We start from the raw sequence: 24,469 nt of genomic DNA, 5'->3' as shown, positions 1-24,469 counted from the left end.
ATCTAGCAGTTGTGCGAATCACGGGAAAGTAGACTTTATATTCTCTTCGCGTCTACTTTCACGTATGCATCTGGATAAGTGTAGACCTAATGCCACACCAGGAAGTCCATAACACGCTCATTGCCTCTAAAGATCTCTAGGATCTCACGTCTCGCCCTGAACGTGAGCGGCTGTTTCTTCTGCTCACACGCAAGCTCTGCACAGGGGGTAATGTGCTCAAGCACAATGACTCGTGACCCTTCACTTTTTGGATTAGATTCCCTACGTACGTCGTCTCTTGTTTTATTACTCTGTGCTATCAACGACGATTTCTGATCTCTCAAACCCTTTTTTTGCCAGACACATAAACTTTGACGTAAAGTTTCTTTATACAAAATAGACTCACGCTTGGCCTCAATGTTACTGGATGTTAAGCGACGATGTGACTGACAATAGCACGCGTTTGTCCAAAAAATAAACATTCATTGCAAACTTGAATGGCCCTAAATATTTTTCGGGAAACAGACAGCATATAAGCAGCCGTAGAGCTCCATGTGAAAGAGTTCGTCCATTACCCATTTCTGCCACCAAGCATTAATGTGACCATTACTGCGTTCCGGTTATGACGGGTAAAAGGGTGCTGGTGAAATTACAGGCACATGGGATTTGTCAACTTATGTCTCAGAGTGAAGGGCGCAGTCGCAATGCCCTCAGACCTTTGCAATTTAAAGCTCTGAGTGTAAATAAAATATATTTAACTTACCTCTCATGTTCAATAGGAACAGTCTGTACGGTCTTTACTAGCAGAAGTAAAATCACTGAACAAAAGTCGTATTAACTTCTGCTCTACTAAAGAGATAAATGACACTTAACAAAAAAATACTATACCTATGTATTGAAAATCTTTAGAAACTTTAAAATACTTTGACCCCGCAAATGGTATGCAAAAAGTAAAAGTGATAGTTTGAAATGAATAATATGTTGAAGAGGGCAAAGGGCAAGTGACGATCGTTTTGCAAATCACGTATTGTTTTCATCTTGAAATTATGTAGGTTAGAACAAAGTTTAAGTCCGCTGAATATACCACTGGAATCGGGCATTTTACTCTTACCTGTTGACCTAGTAATATATCTACAACAATAGGACCCTTCGTATTTGTAGAACATGCAGTCTCGATTGACAAATCTCACTCGAACGCTTTGCCATCTAAAAGAATATCAATAGAATATGTTCCCTGAACGATATAACTTGAGCCTTTTCAAAGGCAGAGAGAATAGGCATTATTTAAGTGTGCAGCATGCTCCGTCCTCGACCTCATCGTCATTTTCCGTCAGGTGAGATGGAGATCAATCAAGTCAAGGTTATTATTTAATAAAAAAATAAAAATGACCTATGGTTTGTACCGATGTCTTGTCGATGATCAATCCTGTCTTTTCCGCACTCAACTTGTATAGATAATGCTTAGGTACCTAACAGGAAATGGTCCATTAAATTCAAATCTCAGTTTTTTTGGTAAACTAATCCCTTACTAAAGGACACAATTTCAAAGTATAGGTAGTACGGACCTTTTAAAATTATTGTCACTCACAATGAAGGAAGTCCGCTTCCTACGAAATTGTTAACTAATTTGCACAAACGCACTTTCGCTCTACATTGCATTTTCCGTGTAAATTAGGCATTTCCTCGTGCGAAAGTTTTTAACCCGGCTACCTGGACTAGCGAAATTCCAATCCACAAGTCAATCGTGTTATTTTCGAGTCCGGTACCGGATAACTGTTTATTACAAATTCACTCGCGTAAATTTTGTAGCAGTTATACAGAAGTCCACGAATGAATAATAATAATAATAACGCACACACTCAACATAGCCCCGCACTAGGGAAACCCTGTGTCGCGGGTGCCATGGACACACACATAGACAACCACAAATTACACCCAAACTCACGAGAGAAATAAATGTAGGCCATACAAATATTTCTCCCGGCCCGGGAATCGAACCCGGGGACCTCTGCGTGGCCGTCCGGTATGGTAACCGTCCGGCCACGGAGGCAGTTACTTAACATAGAAAATGAAATAATCGGATCCATGTTTACACGGTTCTAATTCCAATATCTTTATTTCATAACTGAACAACAACTGAAATCGTTCCGTGGCATAGTTAGCATAGCGTCTGGCGCAGTTTGCTGGAAGACGTTGGTTCGAATTCAGCCGGATCGAAGAAATTTTTCCTAAATGTTCGATCATTGTACTAACAATTCTAACAAAATAGTGGAGTAAAATCACAAAAATAATTTAATATCATAGTGCACAAACGTCGTGACATTCAATCAACTTAAAAAAATAATAAATTAAATGTTCAAAAGTATCAAAAACCCATTTATAAGGAAATTGTTCCGAGAAGAACGAAAAAGAAATTCTTTGTAAATAAATTCCTGCGTTAGACGATCGAGGAACCAATAGGCTCACACCATATTCAAATTCATCGATAGATAGTCGATTGAATTAAAAACTTAATATATTTTTAAATATATTTCTAAATTCCAAATATACTTCTACGAAAACTTACGTGCCGTTAAATCGCTTATAGATTGCCCTATAAGCCCCATCCTCGTGGAGTCATTTTCTTCTCAGCTGAAGATTGTAATTGCCCTTACGGAACAACTTTGTTAGGCGTCATCTCTATGGTCTGCAGCTTCAATGCATTATTAAAGGTGGTGCAAAGTGTAGTGCTGATGTCATCGATCCAGCGCGTTGAACTCCTGCCCGTGTGTCACCAGTGACCAAATAACTTTCGAGCAACTACAACAGTTGCCTGCCATAAAAGCAATGAGAATGAAAGTTCCTTGTACTGCCTACGTACTTAAATTTCCTTCAAAAGTAGTTTGTTTCGATATTTTTTTATCCAAGTAGGTAAATTTAAAGATATAGTATGACCAATGATAAACACTCTGTATATGTAGGATTTAAACGAAAGAAAGTTTAAAACATTTGAACCAATTTATGGGGATTTTTAAGACTTGTAACGGTAACCAAAACGAGTAATGTTATGGGAAATTTCTTGTGGAAATCATGATCTGACAGACTTTTCCTAGAGATTCAAGATTACTTTTCGAATTACTCTCCCGAGAAATCGTAAATGGCCACATTAATTCTACACTTTCGAATCGTATCACTGCAACTAAAATACGTCGCGTATAATAATTAAGTATACCTACTTTCCTACCCAAATCAATACAAAATATAAGTGTCAACTGCAAACACTATACATGACAAGTAAAGTTTCAAAATAGGCCTTGTACCATGGACGGAGCAGCAGTAACAGGAATTTATAAGTAAATTAAGGAAGTAGGGTACTAACAACGCGCTTTACCGTAATCTTAAATAAATAATACAATCTACATACGTGCTTGCTAGTCGCTGACCAACCACAAATAATTTGATATACGTACTAGCAAGAAAAATATTCTGAGCCTATACACTTCCAATAGGCCACTGAAATGAAGCGAAAACAAAGCACTAAAATTGGTTCTTTGGCATTACTGTTATACCTACTGTCCACCGTATAATTTGGTACAAACCACTGCAATCAACTGTCCATAGTGGGCTAGCACGTGGGGGTATGTCTACACCTGAGTTTGAAACACTTAAGTTCGCCTCCATTCTTTGGCACGCGCGCACGTTCACATACCGTTATTCGACTTCGCTTTCTACACGAGTCACTTAAATCGACGGAAGGTGTATGCCTTGCCAAAAATAAAAAAAATACATCGAAAAATTTGTAATAAAACGAACGCGCTGATTTAGGCGGGAAAGAAGAAAAATGCGTCTATATTTTTTGCTTTTCGCGCTGCTTCTGGTTTTGCCGTTCGGTGAAATGAAGAGAAGAAAAGATCAGGGTCCGACAAAGAAACAGCTCCTTTTACAAAGAAAGGAAACATCGCCTGTAGATTTCACAAGATTATTAATCATGAGGATTGTTTATGGATTTGCTAAAGCTATCGGGTTGGAGGAACCAATAAGTGAAGTGTTAAATGGTGCTTTGGTACCGCCTGGTGCAGACGAGGATGATGAGGGTGATTTCTTTGATTATTAATGATAGTGTTTATTATATAATACGTAGTAAATTCAAAAAGTACATCAACCAAACTGAAGAGGTACAATATAATACACGATGATGTGTTGTTTGACATCGTAAGTTGCCTCGAAATTGTAGACTGCAGAATTTATTTAGTTAGTTTTTCATTTCATATAGGATAGTCGCTGCATAAGGCTTGTATTAAAAAAAAAAAATATTTTTGTAAATCTAACTTTATATAGATATATCCTTAGAATAATAACGCATGGAAACCTAGTCCGCACACGCTAAGTGAGGCAAATTGAAGCGCTCCCAATGGGCCTACACGAGCGGGCGGGCTTTCAGTGCTCAAGGTCAACTTGCACCGCGAACAGGTCAAGAATTTTAGCTAAAAATGAAGAAATGTGCGGTAAATGAGTGTAAAAATACGTCAGACAAGCATAACATAGATACTAACACCACATTCCACAAGGAAGTAACGCGTTTCAACTCGTATTTTTATATAAATATTCACTAAAACCGAAAATTATCCTACTACTAAAACTAGCCTACATGAATTTGATTTTTGCCTCACTTGTGACAGTTGGTTTGATCTGAAACTATCATTCTATGCGTTATTATTCTAAGGATATATCCCGTTTTTAGGTTTTCGCGATTGTTACACGTAGGAAATGAAACCATTTTCTCGGATCTAAATCGCATAGTAACCGACAAAATTACTGGGACTCGTAAATAAAAAAATCGGAAGAAAAGTATACGCAAAGTAGTAGTTCTGTCAACCGAACTGTGCAACAGAACTAGTGGGTATAATCGGGTATATTTGCGTGACTTTGTGATCTGTAAAGGGCCCGAAATGAAGGTTTGTTTGAAAAAAATAAATATACTTTAATTAAAATACATAGATCCGAAAAAATAGTTTCATTTTCTAATATATGTATTTTTATTTTTGTCAGTCAAAAGAACATCAAATTTGACACGACTTGAGTTGAAATTAAATCTTAAACATCAAATTCAATTTCAATTCAAGTGTCTAGAATATTATCACGATAAGTAATACTTAAAATATTTACATATAATTAGCAGCGATCATCTTACATAGAAAGGAAATTCATTCATAGATACGAAATGGCAAGCATTGCATTTATCCTATGAAAATTTGGACATAATATTTATTTAATTTATTGAATTAGATTATTCATTATATTTATTTTAGTGTTATCGTGTATTCATTGGTGTGAATACCATAAATTATGTTATTTTAAATTGTATAGCTATTTAGATATTTATTTATTAATAATACATTATTCATTAACACACAGAATATGTATTATTAATGAAGTTTATTTAAAATTTTTTTATTAATAATTTAGCAATTTGTTTTATTCGAGCAAAACGTAAACTGCTCAAGTATTCGAAATATAAAAAATGTTTACTTATGTAAACAATAATTTTAAGCGTAGCTTATATTTATAAAATGTGTACCTGTTGTAGATTTTTTAATATCACTCTATTTATATTGTAAATAACAATCTTATTTATTTAGTACATTTGTGGTTTTATTTAATTTTTGAACGACAAATTTTAAATTGTTTCCATTTGTCTTAAAACCAACGTAGATTTTGGGATAATTATAAATTAAATCCATGGATAACAAAAAAAAAATTCATGAAAAAATATATATTATGTCATAAATCATCATCATTATCAACTAACCATCTTGAATTATTGTCAACAAATCCTTTATCTTGAGAACAGACGTCTTCTTCATCACTAATAAACCTTTCTTCATCAATGTCATCAACAGATGATGAATCATGACATCCTTTCATTTTCCTTATTAGGTCTCCCCATTTCATTTTCATATTGCAAAAAGGACAATTACCTTCTATAGGAATATAATCTCCAGAAGTTAAAAGAAGGTCTGCTAAACAACTTATGTGTGAAACCAGCTCACAATTAGAATTCAAACAACATAACTTTGAAGTTGAATTCGTTATGAAGCGTGAACATATTAGACATTCAATGGATTTAAAGTTTGAGTATTCTGTTGATTTTTTTAGATTTCTGCTTTTAATTGGACCGTGGACTACGGACATGTGATCCGGCGGTTTTCTTTCCAGCTGAAAAATAAAATTAATAATAATACATTTAATATAAACTTCTCTGGATAATGTGAGCCTTATCTGCAACTGCCTGTGCAATGTTGTCCTCTAATAGGCATATAAAACTTACTCCTAGGAAAACATAATTATTCAACAGCCAGATGAGGTAAAGACAGAAGACGCTAAGAAAATAATACAGTTCTTGTAGGTCTTGGCTCTGAGTTTTAATTAGTGGTGATCATATTAGATCAATGGCTGGTTGCAGTTATAAACAGCAAAACATCTAATAACAAAACAAACAGAATCCCATTTCATCGGTAATTAAATATGTAATTTTTAAATTTTCGTCCATTATAGGAAAGCTCAAGTTAAACTGGTTGATTTGAAATGAAACAATTGACGACATCAATTGTTTCCAATTTCGAGCTGGCCAATCAGAGCGCAGTTGCCACCGTAATGATATGGCAGAATAGTTTTCAAACAAATTAAATGACATTTCGTCTCTATTTCTGGTTATATACTCGAAGAGTAGGAAGCACACTTTTACAGAAATTACAGTATTATTTTAACAGAATAAATAAGAGCATTTTGCTATTTCAAGACGGAGAGTTCATTTTTTTACTTATTACGCAGCCAAAAGAAGATAAATAATTTTTAATTTTAACTTTATCTAATTATCTACAACTTTTTATTTCTAAATCGCAAAAGTTCCTGCAATCATACCTATTTGCCAAGTTTTGTAATCGGTGACCGGAAAGTGCGCGAAATCGGATTCATCTACTAGTTGACCACCCTTAGAGGTGGAATATTTACTTCAAATTCAAATGGGACCCATACTAAGGTAACCCTCTTTCCAATAAAAAAGAATCATCAAAATCAGTTCGCAAATGAGCCGGAATAATCGCATAACATACAAACAAAAGAAATACATTGGAATTGAGAACCTCCTCCTTTTGAAGTCGATTTAAAAGTAAAACAATTCTTAAGGAAGCTATGACAACATTAAAATAAACTGTAAAAAAGGAACCTTAATTATTGTACAATCTTCATAAGCTACACGATTTAATTTTAGAACCTAATAGTGTGGTTGCCATGCCTAAACTCTGTAAATGAGTTTCGAGAGCTGGTCCTGTACTCAAAAGGGTCTAAATTTAATTGCACAGAAGACCATTGGGCCCATATATGATTTGTCGGATATGCGTGCAACGGTTTTTAAAGCATCTTTCTGTTGAATTTAGGTCTAACAAGGACGGACAAGTCATGCGCCTGATAGTAAGCTACACGCCTGTCCATGATCACAAAGTGCCACTCGGAGCTTTAAATCGCAAAGATCTGTGGCACTGTCACTGCGCCTGTCACCCTGAGGCATAAGTTGACAAGTCTCATGTGCCTGTAATTTCACCAGCACCCTAACCCTACAAAACCGGAATGCAGTAATGCTCACATTACTGCTTGTGGCAGAAGGTACCTAAAGTGGCAGTACTTTCCTACACGAACTCTTTCACAAGGAGTGTGACGAGAAGTGTGTATTATGTTATGATTTATTTGGTATATATACTAAGTGTATGATGGTTACTTACAGGAAAGTCTTCATAAAAATCTTCCTCTAGCCATCTAATCAACAGTGGCAATCTGCACCAAGGACCAACTCTAAGCATTTCTGATAAAACTCTTAGTTTAAATTTGTATTCAGTCTCTTTTCTAGGAATCTTCTTGAGGTTTAAGTGTTGCAATCGTATTGTTGTTGTCGGATTCTGCCAGGCCCATTCGAACTGGAACAAAATATTTTGTTTCAAGGAAGACATTTCTTTATTGGGTGGGAATATCATTTCGTTTTCTATCTGTACTTTACTACTTACATTCTAAGATGGATAGCACAGTCATTTGCATAAATATAGTAAAAGTACATCCAAATTTATCTTTGATGTCTTTGATTGGAATTGTATAATCACAGATAATATAATACCATACTAGTTCAGATACCAAATCTCATACAAAGGAATGTCGAATGTCTACCTCTGCTTATTCAGACTCTTATTTTTGATTCTTAAGGCTGGTCAATTGATCGCGATGCGATTGCATTAATATTCGAAAAGACCAACAGATGGCAGCTATTACATTTTTGTCACGGTTATTGCTCTTAATCAGGCATTTATTATTATATACAATAACATATAATAAAATCGCAAAGAATCTGAATCTGTACTTTTAATATATTGAAGTACAAATCAGAGCTAAATTGTTACTTAGTTTTGAAAGAGAAATCAAAGAAACACCATCTATACAATTTATTGCAAACTAACAAATCAAAAAGTATACTATTGAGAAATCTTACATTTACGTAAATAAATTTTGATTAATTACACATTACTAAATAGTTTTGCATTTCTTTTTTATATTTTGTACTTTTTAGATAGCATGATGTACTTCAAATATTTGAGGTTCAATACTTTATATTGTTTTATCTAAGTATCACCATCTACAGTTTTAAGCACATACTAAAGTTAATTTTTTTGTATGAATTGAGACCCCACGGTATAATATTCCACACAAAAAAATTTGCTAATTTGATTTTTAGCAAAACATTTTACAGATTCAATGAATAATTTCATACAATAAGCATATTTAAATTTTGCTTCTGTTTATGTACTTGAGCAAGTGAATAAAATAGTTCTTCATAAAGTGCCGAAGGACTAATTGCTAACCAATTCAGCATTCTGAATTCCTGATACTGCACAACATTAAGTTTTTACATTGTTTAATCTAAATAACTTTGTCATCGACTCAGCCTTTCTTTCCTTCGATCTTCCCTTCTATTATGCTTATAACAAAAGTAGAGACAAATGTAATGCCCAAATAATTTTCCTCGTCAGTCCTTTATTATCTCCAATAAGCTTCTTTAATAGGGTATTAATTTACTTAACATGTAAAGTAAAATTATTGTTTTGAAAACTTACCCGCAATGCAGAAATGTTGTTTGGAAAACCATGCACTATCATTACCATTTTCCTAAAATTATATTAAAAAAATATATTTAAAAAATTGTGTGAGTAATTTTATTTTTTATTTTTTTTATGACACCAAATCGTGTTCCTGGTGGTAACAATTGCAGTGACACTCAGAGCTTCAAATCGTAAAGATCTGAGGGGCATTGCCACTGCACCCGTCACCCTGAGACATAAGTTGACAAGTCCCACGTGCCTGTAACTTCACCAGCACTCTACAGAACTCTTCTGCTGTTAAAAATACTAATGGCTAGTAAGATTTTGTGTGTTTCTAAATTAGGGGTTATAGTAATTAAAAAATATATATTATTATTATGTATTCAATTAGCCAACTTACCACGGTCCCCTGTTACTAGTTTTCCACGCTCCGCCTGCCCAAGTACCTCTATTATGTTGCATTATCCTTCTATTCGGATCTCTAGTGTAACCAATATATGTGCGACCCTTATATTTGGGATTTATATTGTAAAGAAGGTACACTCCAAAAAAATCGTCTATTACCTCCGGTTCCATAGTTCTTTCTACACAATTTTATTATAATAATACTGTAATTAAAAGTATAGAACTTTATAAAAGGGGTTAATAAAACATTTTAGACAAAATTATAATAAGTAAGTTATTAGGTGCATAAAAAAAGTATTACGTAAAACTTTGTTTTGGTAACTTTAATTTTGATGTTTCGTTTTGATGTCGCTTCGTGAAAACCTACCGTTGTGTTTTATTTTTATACTATGGTTTTATATATCAATACATTATGAATATTCGTTGACAAAGTGAACATTTTAATACACTTTTAAAATTATAAATAATAAAAGCGTATTAACTTGTTTAATACTGAATACTCACTGAAATAGCTTGAAATAATGTTCTATAGGTTTTGATGGCAGTGTGATTGTGATGTAAGGTTATGCCAGGAAAAGCAGATGATACGCTTTACACGGAATTTAAAATAGTATTTCTAGTATTTTGTTCATATGAATAAGGATCAGCATATTGAAGCCACTGACGAGTCGGACAAAAGTGTTGACGTTGGGAGTCTACTCTCGATCTCCTTCCGAAACAATTACTCTCAAATAGCAATATTCGACAAAGTTTAAAGACAAGTATGAAGCTTCATTGGCATCATAAACTACTAATACAATTCGCTTCACGCGTCTTGTCATTTGGTCAAGTATTGCTTATTTGACAGTAATTGTTTCGGAGCCCCCCTTTTTAGACTCCCTGGTCAACGGGTTAATACAACAACTGGTAGCATTAATAAAACGAACAAGCATCGTACTAATGTCAAAAAATCAGCTGGCTGACTGACAACTGTATCGGTCGGTACCACGGACTTCCGTAATAAATATATAAATCCATGATCGGTACTACCCGCCGGTAGTAAAATACCGATGAGTGTTTTGAATTTTTAACTAATTAATTAATAAAAATTTTATTCCACAAAAAGACAAAATAATCTGAAAATATGTCCGAAGAAGCACCTTTAAATAGTTCTCAAAGGATTTGTGGACTGTAAGTATAAAATATTACACGGTAAAATCACGTATGCTCCAAACAAGATTTTTTTAATAAAAATCACATTATTTTCCACTATATAGGTGTAATTGCAAAGTAAGCAAGTACTGCTGCCCTCGTTGTGAAATATTTTACTGTTCCTTAGACTGTTATAAGTCGGAAAAACACGTTACTTGCTCAGAAAGATTTTATCGCGATTGTGTGAATAACGAACTCGCATCGTACCAAAATGACGAGGAATCTCGTAACAAAATGATAGACATACTGAAAAGAATGAACGAGGAGCTGGGAGAAGAACAGGCTGGAGAAATAATGGAGAATATTGATGAACTTGACTCCGATGACGACATTGAAGTAGATCTACATGAACGAATTAAAGATATCGATCTCGACAATGCTGATCACGTATGGGACGCTCTTACAGAAGATGAGCAAAATGATTTTGAAGCATTATTGAATAAAGGTACCACTTAATTAAGGAGCTTCGGAACAAAAAGTGATACATTTTTATTTCATCTAATCTCATTGAATGGATTTGACGCATTGTGTTCAGATTTGTAAATTTGAAACGTAGTTTCAACATGCATTTAGTGGTTTATGTTTGGTTTGGATAAGTTATTCAAAAAACATGACCAAAACTACCGTAATTAAAGAAAGGAAAAGTGAAATTGTGACTTAGCAATTTTTGTTCTGACGCACCTCAATTGCTACATGAAGAAGTTTAATAATGCACTCCAATACTATCTTCTAAATTGCAAGTTACACTCATTGGTATTATGGAAGGTGATAATAATAATAATGCACACATTCATTGCCCTGCACTAGGGAGACCCAGTGTCATTCTGTGCGATTCTGTATCATAATGAATAGAGATTATTTTAAGTTTTAAAAGTGATTGATCCATATGTTTAAGGATCATCTATTATTAATAATAAATCCACCTCAAGTGTGAACACAAATTCGAAGCATTGTACCGGCAACACCTACACTCATTACAATAGTCTTATCTAGTTTGTTGTAATTTTATTATTATAATATTTTTCATACTAAAAAATAATCTTCTCCATGACTCCATGATATAAATTACTCATCATTAGACACTTGAAAATTTCAGCTTATTAATAGAAGTTATTCAGCCCTTAAGCCACTACTACAGTTCATTGTTATAAGTCCTAATTCATCAAGAGTAAGGGTCGTATTCCAGAACTCTACTCAAGTCAGGAGTTGAGCCATTAGGGTCGTATTTCCAGTGCTTGAAATCATACTCAAGTCTGCTCAAATTCTGACTTGAGCATTGAGTAGAGTTCTAGAATACGACCCTAAGTCTTAGTCACATAGGGTGGTGTCTTAGTAATTTACTTTATCTATTAATATTCGACAATTCTAGGGTCGGCGGACTAAAACACATAAGTAAAAAAAGTGCTTCATTTGTTAATATATAATTGTATATTTTTGTGTTGTTTTTAGTGTTGGAAGTTAAATACCCTCTAGAATAAAGTTTGATATTTATGAAGTAACAAATGAATTTGACTTATGTGCTTTAGCCGGTAGATGTATTCATTTAAATGAATGATGTTGAATTTTGACTTATGTGCTTTAGTCTGCCAACCCTAGAATTTGCAATGTACGATACATCTGAGTGACTTGCAGCTATTTATTAAAACAGGCCTGACTTTAAATTGTTGCTTACACACATTTTCAATACTTTTATTATACTTAATTGGCATGCTTACTCTATGTTATTTTAAAGGAGATGTAGGTTCCATATTGCCGCAGTGGGAACCGTGGTGGATGTATCGTAGAAGAGAAAAAAAGATACAAAATGTAGGTGGTACAAATAAAAAAGAGGAAGAGGCATTAAAGAAGTGTCCATTATTGAGAGATGTTCCCAAATTGAGTTCTTTAACTGTGAGTATTTATACTGATTTCCAAATAAATATTTATACTGATTTCCAAATAAATATTTAAAGTATGTAAACTGTTAAGTTAACAATAACTAGAATTGACAATCATCTTTGGGTTCGTTCAAGCCTACATTTCTTTAATATTAACTGGCTAACAGTAAACACATGCCTATACAACACAATCCCCATCAGGTTTTCTTAAGAATTCGTTAATATATTTATTAACCTATATTATATAATGATAATTCAATTATATTCATAAATTACTTAATCTATAACATCAGCGCATCCTGAAAACGCATAGGTCTCCCCCAGCTTTATCCATTTGGCTCTGTCCCTTGTCAGCCTAGCTATAGAGGTCCAGCTATTTTTTTAAAGTCATCGACCATCTTTTACAGGGACGACCTCTTTTCCTCTTGACATTTTCTCTTGGTAACCTGTTACCTTTCTGGTCCACTTTTCTACTCTTTCCCTGTACATTAGGCTAGTCCACTTCCACTTTAGTGTTTTGCTTTTTGTGGTGACATCCTCCAATTTAGTAGTACTTCGTATGTCTGTAGCTCGCTCTTTGTCTCTTAGACAAAGAGAGAGCTATAGACATAGACTTAAAGAACCCTGCTTTTGTAAAGCTATCCAGATATGATTGTGGTTTATAGAATCGAAAGCTTTATTGTAGTCTATGAACCCTATGTATAGTGGGTACCCATATTCTTGTAATTTCGCAATAACTTGTTTGATGGCGCGCATACGGTCAAAGGTGGAGAAGTCCGACCTGTTCTTTGGGTTGCTCTTTATAGCTAGCCTTTTCGCGATTCGGTTTAGTATGACTTAGAAAATACTTTGTATAATTCGACAACAGACTTATGGGACGGTAGTTATTTATGTCCCCTTTCTTGTGTATAAGTAAGATGGTGCTGTTTGTCCATTATGAGGGGATAAATTCTGATTCGAGTATGGAGTTGTACAACTTAGTTAGACTCTTGACCGTACCGGAGAGGTTGCTCTTCATTTGTTCATTTGTTATACTGTCTGGACCTGGTGCTTTGTCATTTTTCTGGGACAACATAGCAGCAGTGACTTCACTCTCTAGAATCGGTGGTATTCTTATTTGTTTAGGTCTTCTAGTTCAATCTCCAAGCCGTTCGCTGCATCTTTGGCATATAGGGTTTGGAAAAAAAATGTTGCTACGTCTAGTTCTCTGTTCCTTTTTGTCTCTTGAGGTTAGCCTTGTTTTTCATTTTTGGGATCCACTCTTTGGACTCTTGTAATCTTTCATGGCCTTTCTTATTCCACCTGTCTTCATAACATGTTGTTTTATGCATTCGAATCGGTGTCGCGATGTACCTTTTTTATGACAAGGCTTATTTCTTTACTTATTTTAGTGATCTGTTTTAAATTTTGTTTGTCTTTCTTGCCCTTGAACAGCTCTATCCTTTTTGTTATTATATCTTTGGTATTTTGGCTTAGTATTTCCGATTCGCTCTGGACCTTTTGGAGGGAAAAGTTTCGTTTTTATTTTGATTTTCAATTATTTTGTGAAATCTAGTTTAAAGTGGAATAGGATAGTGCTATTGTGCCTTAATTGAAGATTAAAACGCGAAATTATACGAATCTCGAACTAGAATACCCGTAACGGCCCGCTTTAAGGAATCCCGAGTCAATCCAAGCACGCCGCCTCAAATTGCCTATCCTCTTTGTGGCGGCCATATTTACAGAAACATAATTAAACTTCATGTTTAGGCTGATGGCTTTGCCAAAGCCTTAATAAATAATAATAATAAAAAAATTAGTATTTCCTTTTGTTGTTTCTGCGGTGCCGTCACTCTGTAGATTTTGTTTATTTCATTGTCGTAGTGGTCTTACAGGTATTGGTTCTCTATTGGTAGTGAGCTTAGCTTTTTGAATGTTGCTTGGAGGTTTGGGTTATTTTGGGCAAAGCGTTTTCTTGCTTTTTTTGATTTGTCGATCTTCAAGGTTACTCTTATCATTCGGTGGTTAGTATTAAAGTTGACTTGGTTTATAACAGATGCGTCTGTATAATATTTTCTGCTATTAGTGGCTATATAGTCGGATCTCATTTCTATATGAGCCATCTGGTGACAACAAGAATTCGTTAATATAGATGTACAGTAATCTGTGTCAACAACACAGATTATTATTTAGGGTCGTCCAGGGAAGTACTGCCACCTTATATATTTCTGCCGCTAAGCAGTAATGTGATTAGAGGGGAGAAATTACAGGCACATGGGACCTGTCAGTGGCAGTGCCCCTAAGATCTTTGCTATTTAAATCTCGTGAGTGGCACCAACTGTTATGGATAGGCGCGTCGCTTTGTTCGTTTCTTCACTTCGTATTATAAAAAAATATATTTCACTTTGACTTTGACAACACACGAATGACAGTAGCGTTGAAACGGATATCCTGTACTATCCGGTCGCTTAAGGGAAGCTTCAAACTGAAAAAAATCACAACATCGATTGATCCTTTACGAAAATAGTTCTTTGAGCTGATTTTACAGTAACATAATATAAAACCGTAAGAGCTGAGAGCTCTACAAATTATTCTGTATTTGGTTTTACTCTTGTATAAGAAGAATTCATATAATAGCGGGTATAGCTAAGTGACATAACCGATATTATACGGTTCAGGGTTCAATGTTCTGTAAAGTACTTTCTAATCTAATCCATGTAATATTTAAGTTTATATTTATATTATTTTACTAATCAAATTCATTATACCTCTATTATACCTACAATAACTTTTTATTTAGTTTAATTTATACAAATTTTATAACTTTTCAGACCATACAGCCTTCACCAGCGATCAGATGCAACATAACAAACGTTATAGCGTCGTATGCCTTCGTAATGCGCTATTTCAACAACGAAATCGATCCAGTGGAAGCCACAATTTATATATTAAACATTTGCGACAGTTTGGACAATAATATGAACTTTTGTAATCCTATCACAGCTTTAGAATCTGTTGCACAGAAGTGTCTTCAGGTAAGATGATTTTGCCAATGTCAAAAAAGGTTACTACGTACGTCGAGTTGCGGATACCAGCCCGTTGCACCAAGTGCCAAGTACGTACGGTACCTAGATGTGTAAAAATAATATAGCGGAAAGCTCTCACTAATGATAATTAGTTAAAGTTATGTAGTTTAAATGTCAGTTAAATCTTTTCTGTTAAAGCGTTTCTGAATACGCAACGAATTATTCCATATCTCGATACCTCCAGTGAACATTACACCAAATTTATTTCTTGGTAATTTTCTGTTATTTTTGTAAACAGCCATATTTATTCACTAAAATTATGCTCCCCGAATTTTGTGAAAAAAACATAACAAAATTAAAAAAAAAAAAAAACAAAAATACTGATTTTGTGATAAAAAATAAAATAAAAACAACGTCAAAAAATTAAGTTGGCGTAGTGTTCATTGGAGGTATCGCCTATGTAACCGATTTATAGTTAGTAAGTAGATATTTTATCTGCCGCTAGACGGATCTTTTCAAAACAACGAGTCTAAAATTGATTTTTTTATATTGGCTAATAAATATCAAACATTTATAAATTATGGTATTTTTATGTTAAACGGACGAAAACTACTCTCAAGAAATGTTTATCTGAAACTTCAAATATTTCTTACACTGCCGTTCTACTCTCGCATTTAGTCGGGGATATAAATCCTCGTATGAGTATTGGTAAAAAGCGCGTATATACACTAAACCAAATTTCACAGGAGAGGGACTTAACGTTATTACTTTTGTAATTCAATGGCTATGACTTTCACTTTTGCAAAGTAAGCATTAATTTATGTTGTCTACGGACTGATGACAATAGATTGCCGTAAATCACGCTAATTTGGTTGGCACGACATTTACGCCGATTTAATTTGGCCACTAAATTACCAATATGGAAACTCATAATAAAATGCCACTTACGCGTAATTGCACTATCCCCGATGCTTAGCATTTATATATAGTATAGAAATGTGCAAGAAAAAGGGTGTGTTACAAAATTCGGGTTTATAAAACACTGCGCGTTGTTGTTTCTTTCATACATGTGATAGAAAATTTTTCAAATTCCAAAGTTTTGGATATTATACATTGGGTTTTTGAGATAACAATTTTTCTTTTGTTTTACAGAGCAACCTAATAGTAACAGACGAAATAAGTCTTGATGTAATGAAACAAGACACATTTTTGATTCTACAAGGGCCAAGCAAGAGCAACAAAATGCACTACTGCAAAGCTGCATTATCTCACTTACATACTATATTTTCAGAAGCAAAATCTAATTCAAAAACCAAGAAAATTGAGCAACAGACTAAAGGTGTGTTTTCTAAAAAGTTTCCTGAACATAAATCTGAACATTTCCCTAAATTAGTTTCGAGTAAAATAAGTAAATGTATTAAAAAAATTGAGTATTACTTGTCGTATATTGAAAGTTATAGTATGGAGTCGGAATAGTACTTTAAAGTATTTAATAATATTAAATGTATTTCTTTCTTACCTTTGTTTTTGTAATTATTTGCGATCGTCTGCCAAGCCATAAGAGACCCCCCATACTAGTGTCTTTCGAGGGTCAGCAGATGCCAACGCACGCACAGCATCGACATCGACACGACGTCCGCGCGGCGACGACGCAACGTAGTATCCCTAATTAATTTGTGCGCCGCGCTCGCGTTAAGTCGCGGTCGCGCGGACGTCGCGTCGACGCTGTGCGTGTGTTGGCAAGACGCTAGTGTGGGCGAATCTATTGAACGAGGCGATAAACACCCTTAGGGCCTATGCACACGGCGTAATTTATACGCGCAGCGGACGCGCTGATAACGCGCGTTAACGCGATTCAAACGAGAGTCAGTCGTATCTAGTAAACCTACCAAATAAACCAAATTCATACGCACCGTTATAATCACGCCGCGCATTTTGATAACAGACAGATTTAATATTAGTTTTGTTTATTAATTTCAGTTAATTTTTTAAATAAAGCAAACATGAAATTCTGAGTGTTAACTCCAGTGGAGTATATAAGCTTCTTGCTTGCAACGCGATGTTTGCATGCGTTTCAATCGATTCACTACAGCGCGTCTGCGGCGCGTATACCTACGCACAGATGACGTAGTAATATGGCGCGGTGGCATGAGCGCGCGCCCCTTCCCTGCACCTTTTCGCAGTCTTGCAACGCGATGTTTGATTCGATGCAAACGCGCTTCGGGCGCACGTTTGAAACGCGTTTTACGCACGTTTGAATCGATACAAACGCAATAATCTGCTTTTCGAACATCTTCGACACCGTAAACGCGCGTTCAAAGCGCGTCCGTGAAACGCGCACCGTCTGCGCGTATAAAATACGCCGTGTGCCGTACCATTAGAGTGAGGCCAGACGAGCGTAATTTTGTGAGTTGCGTTTTTTGAGTTGCGCAGTTTGCGCTCGACCGAAATTCGATTGGAGCACCAGACGAACGTATTTCATTCAGTTCATTTTAAGCGTTTATACCAAAGTAACCCCTTCCCTCACACCTACCTCCACTCGCGCCAGCCTGTCGCACGATGCGACCGAAACTCAGTCGTCATTACGCCCGTGAGTCGGCAGATAACTCATTTTGCATGGTCGTGTGAAACAAACCGTACTTTTATATGAAACCGAATGCAGCTCAAACTAGTTTCTTACATTTTAAATAGCCACTTTTTATCTGAATAGTAAAATTTCAAAAAGTCGACCATAGTCACGCTGGATGAGAGCACGCCACCAGCCATAATATGGAAATTTTTGCTGTTGTCACCTCAGGAACGATGAATTGTTGTAATTTATTACTATAATTCCAAACAAGAACAGCACAAGTTTTCGGAAAAAAATTATATCATAGTAACACGTTACTTATTAGTAATTAGTGTCAATTACCGGGAGTTCATTATTGATCCATGAAGTACACGGTATAGGGTTATGTGTGGTAAAGTATGTAATCATAAATTGTAAACTGTTTTCTATCAAAATTACTTCTTGCGTGAATTTTGGGATACGTTTACAACGCTTAACATTACATCGCCTTATTGGCAGACAAGAAAAAAAATAAAACAACCAACCACCTTTACCAAACACTTTAATGAGCCAACAACAACAAGGAGAATGTTAGGAATGTATAGAACAATATTATCATTAAATATTCACATATGCATATTTAGTATGACTTCACAATACATCAAGTAGTCTTCAAACCGAGTTTCGGAGCAAGATCAGAACATAAAAAGTTATTTACATTAAACATGGCAGTGTCCTAAGTTATTCTCCACACTTTAACATAGTACAGTAACTGATTATCTATTCTATATTTACACTACGAAGAAATGTGAGGAATAATTTAGCAAATACTGTCGGTGTAATGTTAATAACCATTTCAGCAGTTTTCTTAATGTATAATAAGATGAGGTAAGACGAACCTAATTTTTAAGGGACTCTTGGTGTAATAAGAGTTGGGAGGTAGGATCCCGAATTAGGGCGACTTAGGTCGTCCGATATGTCGCGCCCCGCCGCTCGGGCAGTGTTATTACACTACTAATTGCCCTAAGTGTTATTATACTAATACTAATAATGCTGAGTGTAATAACACTTAGGGCAGTTAGGGAGCTAAATTAAACTAATTTGTTTGCCTGTTTTATCGACTGAGAAACTATAGTGCTAAACTTTTTAGATTATGCGTTAAATCTTCAAGTCCCTCTTCCCCCAGTATTCCTCCTACCCCACCTGACCATATAAGAAAGAGCTTCGGTAGGTAATCAACATTGTGCTTAGTTTTATGACAACGCGTACGCATCGTGCTATTGTTGACGAAACTCGGTCCATATTTTCCGCACCATTAAACGGGTTTCCATTGGTTTATTATCTGACATTAAAAAATATGTAATACGTGTCTAAGACAATGAAAAAAAGAACTTTCCTATAAAATGTCCAACCCTTAAATAATTTACATTAAATTTATAAAATAGTTTTTTTTTTTAAATTTCACACTTTTACGATTATTTGAATAGAAGTTACATGATTTACGAAATATTATTTTCAATTGTAAGTTTTTACAAAATTTTACTCCTTCAAGAGTCGGATCCAATTTTGTTTTCTTAATTTTTTTACACACTGTTTATCCGCAGGAACTCAATTTTACAATAAAAATATAGTAAATAAGAAAGTAATGATTAATGTATAGTGTTCATAGCCATCACCTCCCTTTCCATAACTTTTCGTAATCCACAACAAACTTCTTCTATTTTTAATATTGACTGTAATGAATATTATAATGTTTTACTACCACGATATTCATTTACTTTTGTCAATTCACTCCACTATAATATGAACCATAATTCATGTCCAAAATGTAAACAAAGAGGATAACCCGAGCAAAAAATACATTTTAATTGCTTCTTTTCTATTTTCGTCATTACAACTTTTTTCAAGCTGTAATCTGATACAACTTAGAACAATTCATATTTTGCAATATACATAATGTTATTTAATACAATAATTGTAATAAAAGACTATGTTTTAGGTTGTATATAATCTTATGACACTGGTAACAAAATGGGGATTAAAAACATTTTTTGTCGTGTCATATCAATCGAACTCGAATATATTCTTGTTTCCGTAGTGCGTTTGTTAAATTATTATGTGCTGTGTTAAAGTTTTTGTATATTGTTAATATTTTGTAATAATAAAAGAAATAAAATATATAACACATACACCTTTTCCAATTCCGTTAAATATTTAGTTTAGTACGCCTGCATTCGCACTTTGACAGTGACATTTCTTTGTTTACATTTTGGACATCTAATTTATGATCCATACTATAGTTTGTTATAATTATTTATACAAAGATCGAGCACGAAGAAAAATTTCTTCAATCTGACAGGACTCGAACGTGTGTCTATAATGCCAATTTAGAGCAACAGTTTTAGGTAAAAACATAGCTAGAGATTGAGCTAGCTAACCTTACGAATTTCTCTATGAGTTTCTTACGGACCTTTGTTTTTGGTTTTATATTGAAAACCATGAAGTTATATTTCAATTACCGCGAAATGACTTGGTTACAGGTTATGGATGGTTTCTAACAATACGTAAACATTGCGTTATAAGGATGTAACAACATTTATAATATTTTTCTACTTCACAAATTTGTTTTTTCGAAATTTCAACTATTAAAACAAGTTATACCAAATTAAACTGTAATAAAACACAACACAGTGTTTTAAACATCTAATAAATATATATATTTTTTAAAGTCTTTTTTAAAGTTACAGAATATTGTAACAATACAAGTAGGGTAATTCCATACAAACGTATAGTCTGTCTTTTTTGAAGACGGAGTGTTCATTGCCCAAAAGGGTTGCCCGCTTGCGACCATCTAGTGATTGCAGTCGATAAATATACTATCGACTATCGACTGAACATTGGTCACTCTTATAGAATAAATAGCCGAACTTGTTTCATTTGAATTATCCTCGAACCATTATTTATCCAATTACTGAGCAAAAGTTCATTTGAATTTTCAATTTTTGTAAGTTCATACATATATATTTAGAACTATGTTTATGAAAAATACAAAGAGGAGATATATTTTAAAGTTTTTAATATTAAAATCCGTCTATTCCTGTTAAAATGTACATGAATAAAAATTGGTCTCGACACTAGTAGGTCAAATGTCACTATAAGAATAAAGAGGGCAACAACGCAATTAGCAATCATTAGAACGTCGTAACATTCACAATTCAGTCATTTTTGGCAAAATTTTAACTTCTTTCAGAATCTATCGATAAAACTCGACAATTACATAATTATTAAAAAAATTATGAAAACTGGCAACCCTACAAATGTCATTTCACTCCGTCTTCAAAGACAGACTATAGTGCAATATGTATTATGTTTATTATACGGCCAGTTTAGCATATTTTCATGGAACAGCACGATTTTTTTTACTATTTGATTTTATTAATTTACTAATTTTGCTCTTTTAAGTATCTTCCATTGTTTTTCTTGGACCTTATATTTGCAAATAGGCAAAGAGTTTAGTGGTATATTTAGTTTAGAACACATATAGTAAGAACATCTAAGATCCATTATATACATAACATGTTACATAGGTACAATTTGAGGTCTACAGATTCCACTAAGCGGTAACTACATTAGTTGATTAAATATTATGATAACAATATCTTTAGTGTCGATTCTACACACATTAATAAGTTCAAAACTAATATGACAAGTGTAAAAATTATTGCCATAATCAAGACTTTTTTTATTTTACGAAATGACAAATTAGTTTCGTCCTAGACATGTGAAAATTCGATTATTTTAACATGATAACTTTCGCTAAATTCAGACCCCACAAGGGTATTTAATATCAATTTTTTTATGAGCTAAACTCTTCAGCAATTTTACAAAATTCAGACAATCATGGTTCTTACATAAAGAACCCGAGGATATAAAAATCCATAGATAATTTTTCATTCGGCGGCTTTACACTTATAGGAAAAAAAATTCACAAAATTGGACTTTTTGTATCCTTCAATAACCGGAAATGTCAAATTTTTTAATTACCTAATTATTTTAGTTTGCATTTATTACACAAAAATAATACAATCTTTATTCAATAATTTAAATGGTTATTACACGTAACGTAACATATTTATAATTTCAATTAATACGGAATTTGGTTTTGATAGTATTGTATCATGTCATAGGTCCTAGTTCTAAAGTTAAGGAAGGAATTCCTAATAACAGAAAGCATGTACGCCGCTGCTTCCTTTTCTGTCGAATTAGGCGCGAAACGTGAGCGAAGGAGACGAATAGTCTGACCTCGGAAACAAGGAAGACCGGTGTCCAGCATTAATGACACCATCGATATGATCGCTTCTTGATATGGTCTGGAAAAAAGTGAAATTTTCGTTTCTTATTTGATTGTGATGGTGGTGTTTGGCAGAATTGGCTTTTAGTTGATATTCATATATTTCTTGTGAAGTAACGCCACTATACTCTAGCCAAATTCGATGTAGAATAAATGTAAATAAAATAAAAAAGACATATAATTTTCAGGGTCTTCACCTGACTATTTTACAGTTACCACAATTTCAGTATTTTTCCCCGTAATTCCATTAAGCTATTGATAATACCAATCTTGATAAATGTGTGTGTGTCTGTGATAAATTTTGTTAAATAGGCGTTTCTAACCACTCGTAAGTAATTTGAAACCAACACAAAAATTACCAGGAATAAATTATTTATAAAACTCTGTGATCCCTAATGATTTTTTATTTGAAAGGAGATATTACAAACATTCGAGTTCGTGTAGTAATTTAAATTCAGAATCGGAAATTGATGATGGATGAGATATATAATGTAGTAACATTGACTTACAATTATATGGACGTCGGGTCCGCGCTAAAAAGTGTCCGCACTTGTAAGGCGCTAAAATCGTTTACAGAGCGCGACACTCCGCTTTAGTCTTCATTTGTTCTACGGACAGCGCGATACTGCGATGACATAACAATTTAAATTTCTAATAGGTTGACTTGGGACATTTTTTTCGTGGTTTTTGTATTAGACCCGTCGTCCATTTATTTGTAATTCAATGTGTAGTAAAGTAATATAAATAAAATTTTACGATTTTGTTTCTTTTCATCTACTATCTAGTGGTAAGTATTCATTGATAACAAAATTTTAATTACTTTATGCATAAATCATACATATCAATAGATACTATTACTAGATAGTATTACTTTTACCAATTTACCTATTTAAATTCCAATTATATATTTTCATTTAACTAAGGTAAAAGATTATTTTTTGGGGAACTGTATAAGTTTTTACAATAAGATTCCGGAGCATATATCAAGTTTTACCATTTCCTAAGTTTAAAACTTACATTAAAATTATTTTAATTGAAAAGTCATATTACAAAATTGTAGACTACGTGTTAGATAAAGATGTATGGAAAGACAACGTGAGTCTAGATTCCACACAAATATGATTCAAAATGTATTCTATAACATTTAAGTTTATTTGAAATGAGCGATCCCTAGAGTTTCTTGCTTGTTCTTCTCAGGGAGGTCAGCGTAGTGAATGAGCAGTAGCTTAAAAAAATGACGTTTTCAAGTGTAAAAATTTTACCTATGGAGTAAATGATTGTTTGACTTTGACTTTGACTATGAGCAGACTCTGTGCAGAGCTAGCCTAAATAATGAGCATTGGCAAAGAATGTTCTTCACATCTGCCCTTATTGGTTGCTTAGCAACGTTTTGTTTTTGAACATTCTATATCGAATTTGGCTATTTTACAGTTTGTTATAATTACACAAAGATCTAACACAAATAAACATTGTTTCAACCTGACAGGATTCGAACCTGTCACTGTGCCAAACCACAGCCCCAAGTGCAGACTTAATTTTCGTGAAACCACTGGTCATTGTAATTCTACTGAGACTCCATACAAAAATAATAGTACATTGCGTATTAAGGTAAATAAGACATTATTAAGGAGAGTTTGTTAGAAACCCGAAGCCGAAGGCTGAGGGCTGTAGTGACTCGAGGTTTGTAATTTTTACCGCCAGTGATACATACAATGTTTTTCATCACATTTGCGAGAAAATAGATACAAAGATAATTTATTTCTTGTATGAATAAATATCGCTTCACAACACAACATTTGCGTATTTTGCAAATAGCAGATTTAAAAAAAAAATGTTAAACAGATTGCCAGCTACTTTTCCTTAGATAATACAACTCGAACTAAAATGTTAAAAGTAGAAAATACTAAAATAGTACAAGGCACAGATGCATGCAGCCACGATTAGATATAAAACAAATCATTTGCAAATTCTAAAAATACTCGAATTCACAAAAT

General features: G+C 34.0%; 3 protein-coding genes across 3 annotated transcripts in view; 1 reads left to right on the top strand and 2 right to left on the bottom strand.

Annotated features, from left to right (window-relative positions):
• Positions 1-9,736, bottom strand: part of LOC113225384 (aldo-keto reductase AKR2E4-like) — a 76,853-nt gene extending 67,117 nt beyond the window's left edge. The window contains exons 1-3 of the mRNA XM_026457678.1: positions 9,499-9,736; positions 9,114-9,165; positions 7,737-7,928 (exon numbers count right to left, since the gene is read on the bottom strand). Of these exons, the coding sequence (XP_026313463.1) occupies positions 7,737-7,928; positions 9,114-9,165; positions 9,499-9,674 (420 nt within the window). The 5' untranslated portion in view covers positions 9,675-9,736. The remainder of the gene's footprint in view (positions 1-7,736; positions 7,929-9,113; positions 9,166-9,498) is intronic.
• A 380-nt stretch (positions 9,737-10,116) lies between these two features.
• Positions 10,117-17,052, top strand: LOC113225451 (zinc finger HIT domain-containing protein 2). The gene is made up of 5 exons (XM_026457766.1): positions 10,117-10,673; positions 10,760-11,139; positions 12,427-12,584; positions 15,382-15,585; positions 16,729-17,052. Exons 1-5 carry the CDS (start codon positions 10,627-10,629, stop codon positions 17,050-17,052), a joined length of 1,113 nt encoding a protein of 370 aa, XP_026313551.1. The 5' UTR covers positions 10,117-10,626.
• A 4,048-nt stretch (positions 17,053-21,100) lies between these two features.
• LOC113225450 (phosphatidylinositol 4-kinase alpha) overlaps positions 21,101-24,469 on the bottom strand; it is a 72,762-nt gene continuing 69,393 nt past the window's right edge. Inside the window, exon 33 of the mRNA XM_026457764.1 lies at positions 21,101-22,494. Coding sequence (XP_026313549.1) covers positions 22,269-22,494 — 226 coding nt within the window. The 3' untranslated portion in view covers positions 21,101-22,268. The remainder of the gene's footprint in view (positions 22,495-24,469) is intronic.

This window comes from Hyposmocoma kahamanoa, unplaced genomic scaffold, assembly GCF_003589595.1.
Source record: "Hyposmocoma kahamanoa isolate Upper Pololo Valley unplaced genomic scaffold, ASM358959v1 160, whole genome shotgun sequence".
Taxonomy (NCBI): Eukaryota; Metazoa; Arthropoda; class Insecta; order Lepidoptera; family Cosmopterigidae; genus Hyposmocoma; species Hyposmocoma kahamanoa.
This window is presented reverse-complemented; position numbering and strand designations above follow the sequence as displayed.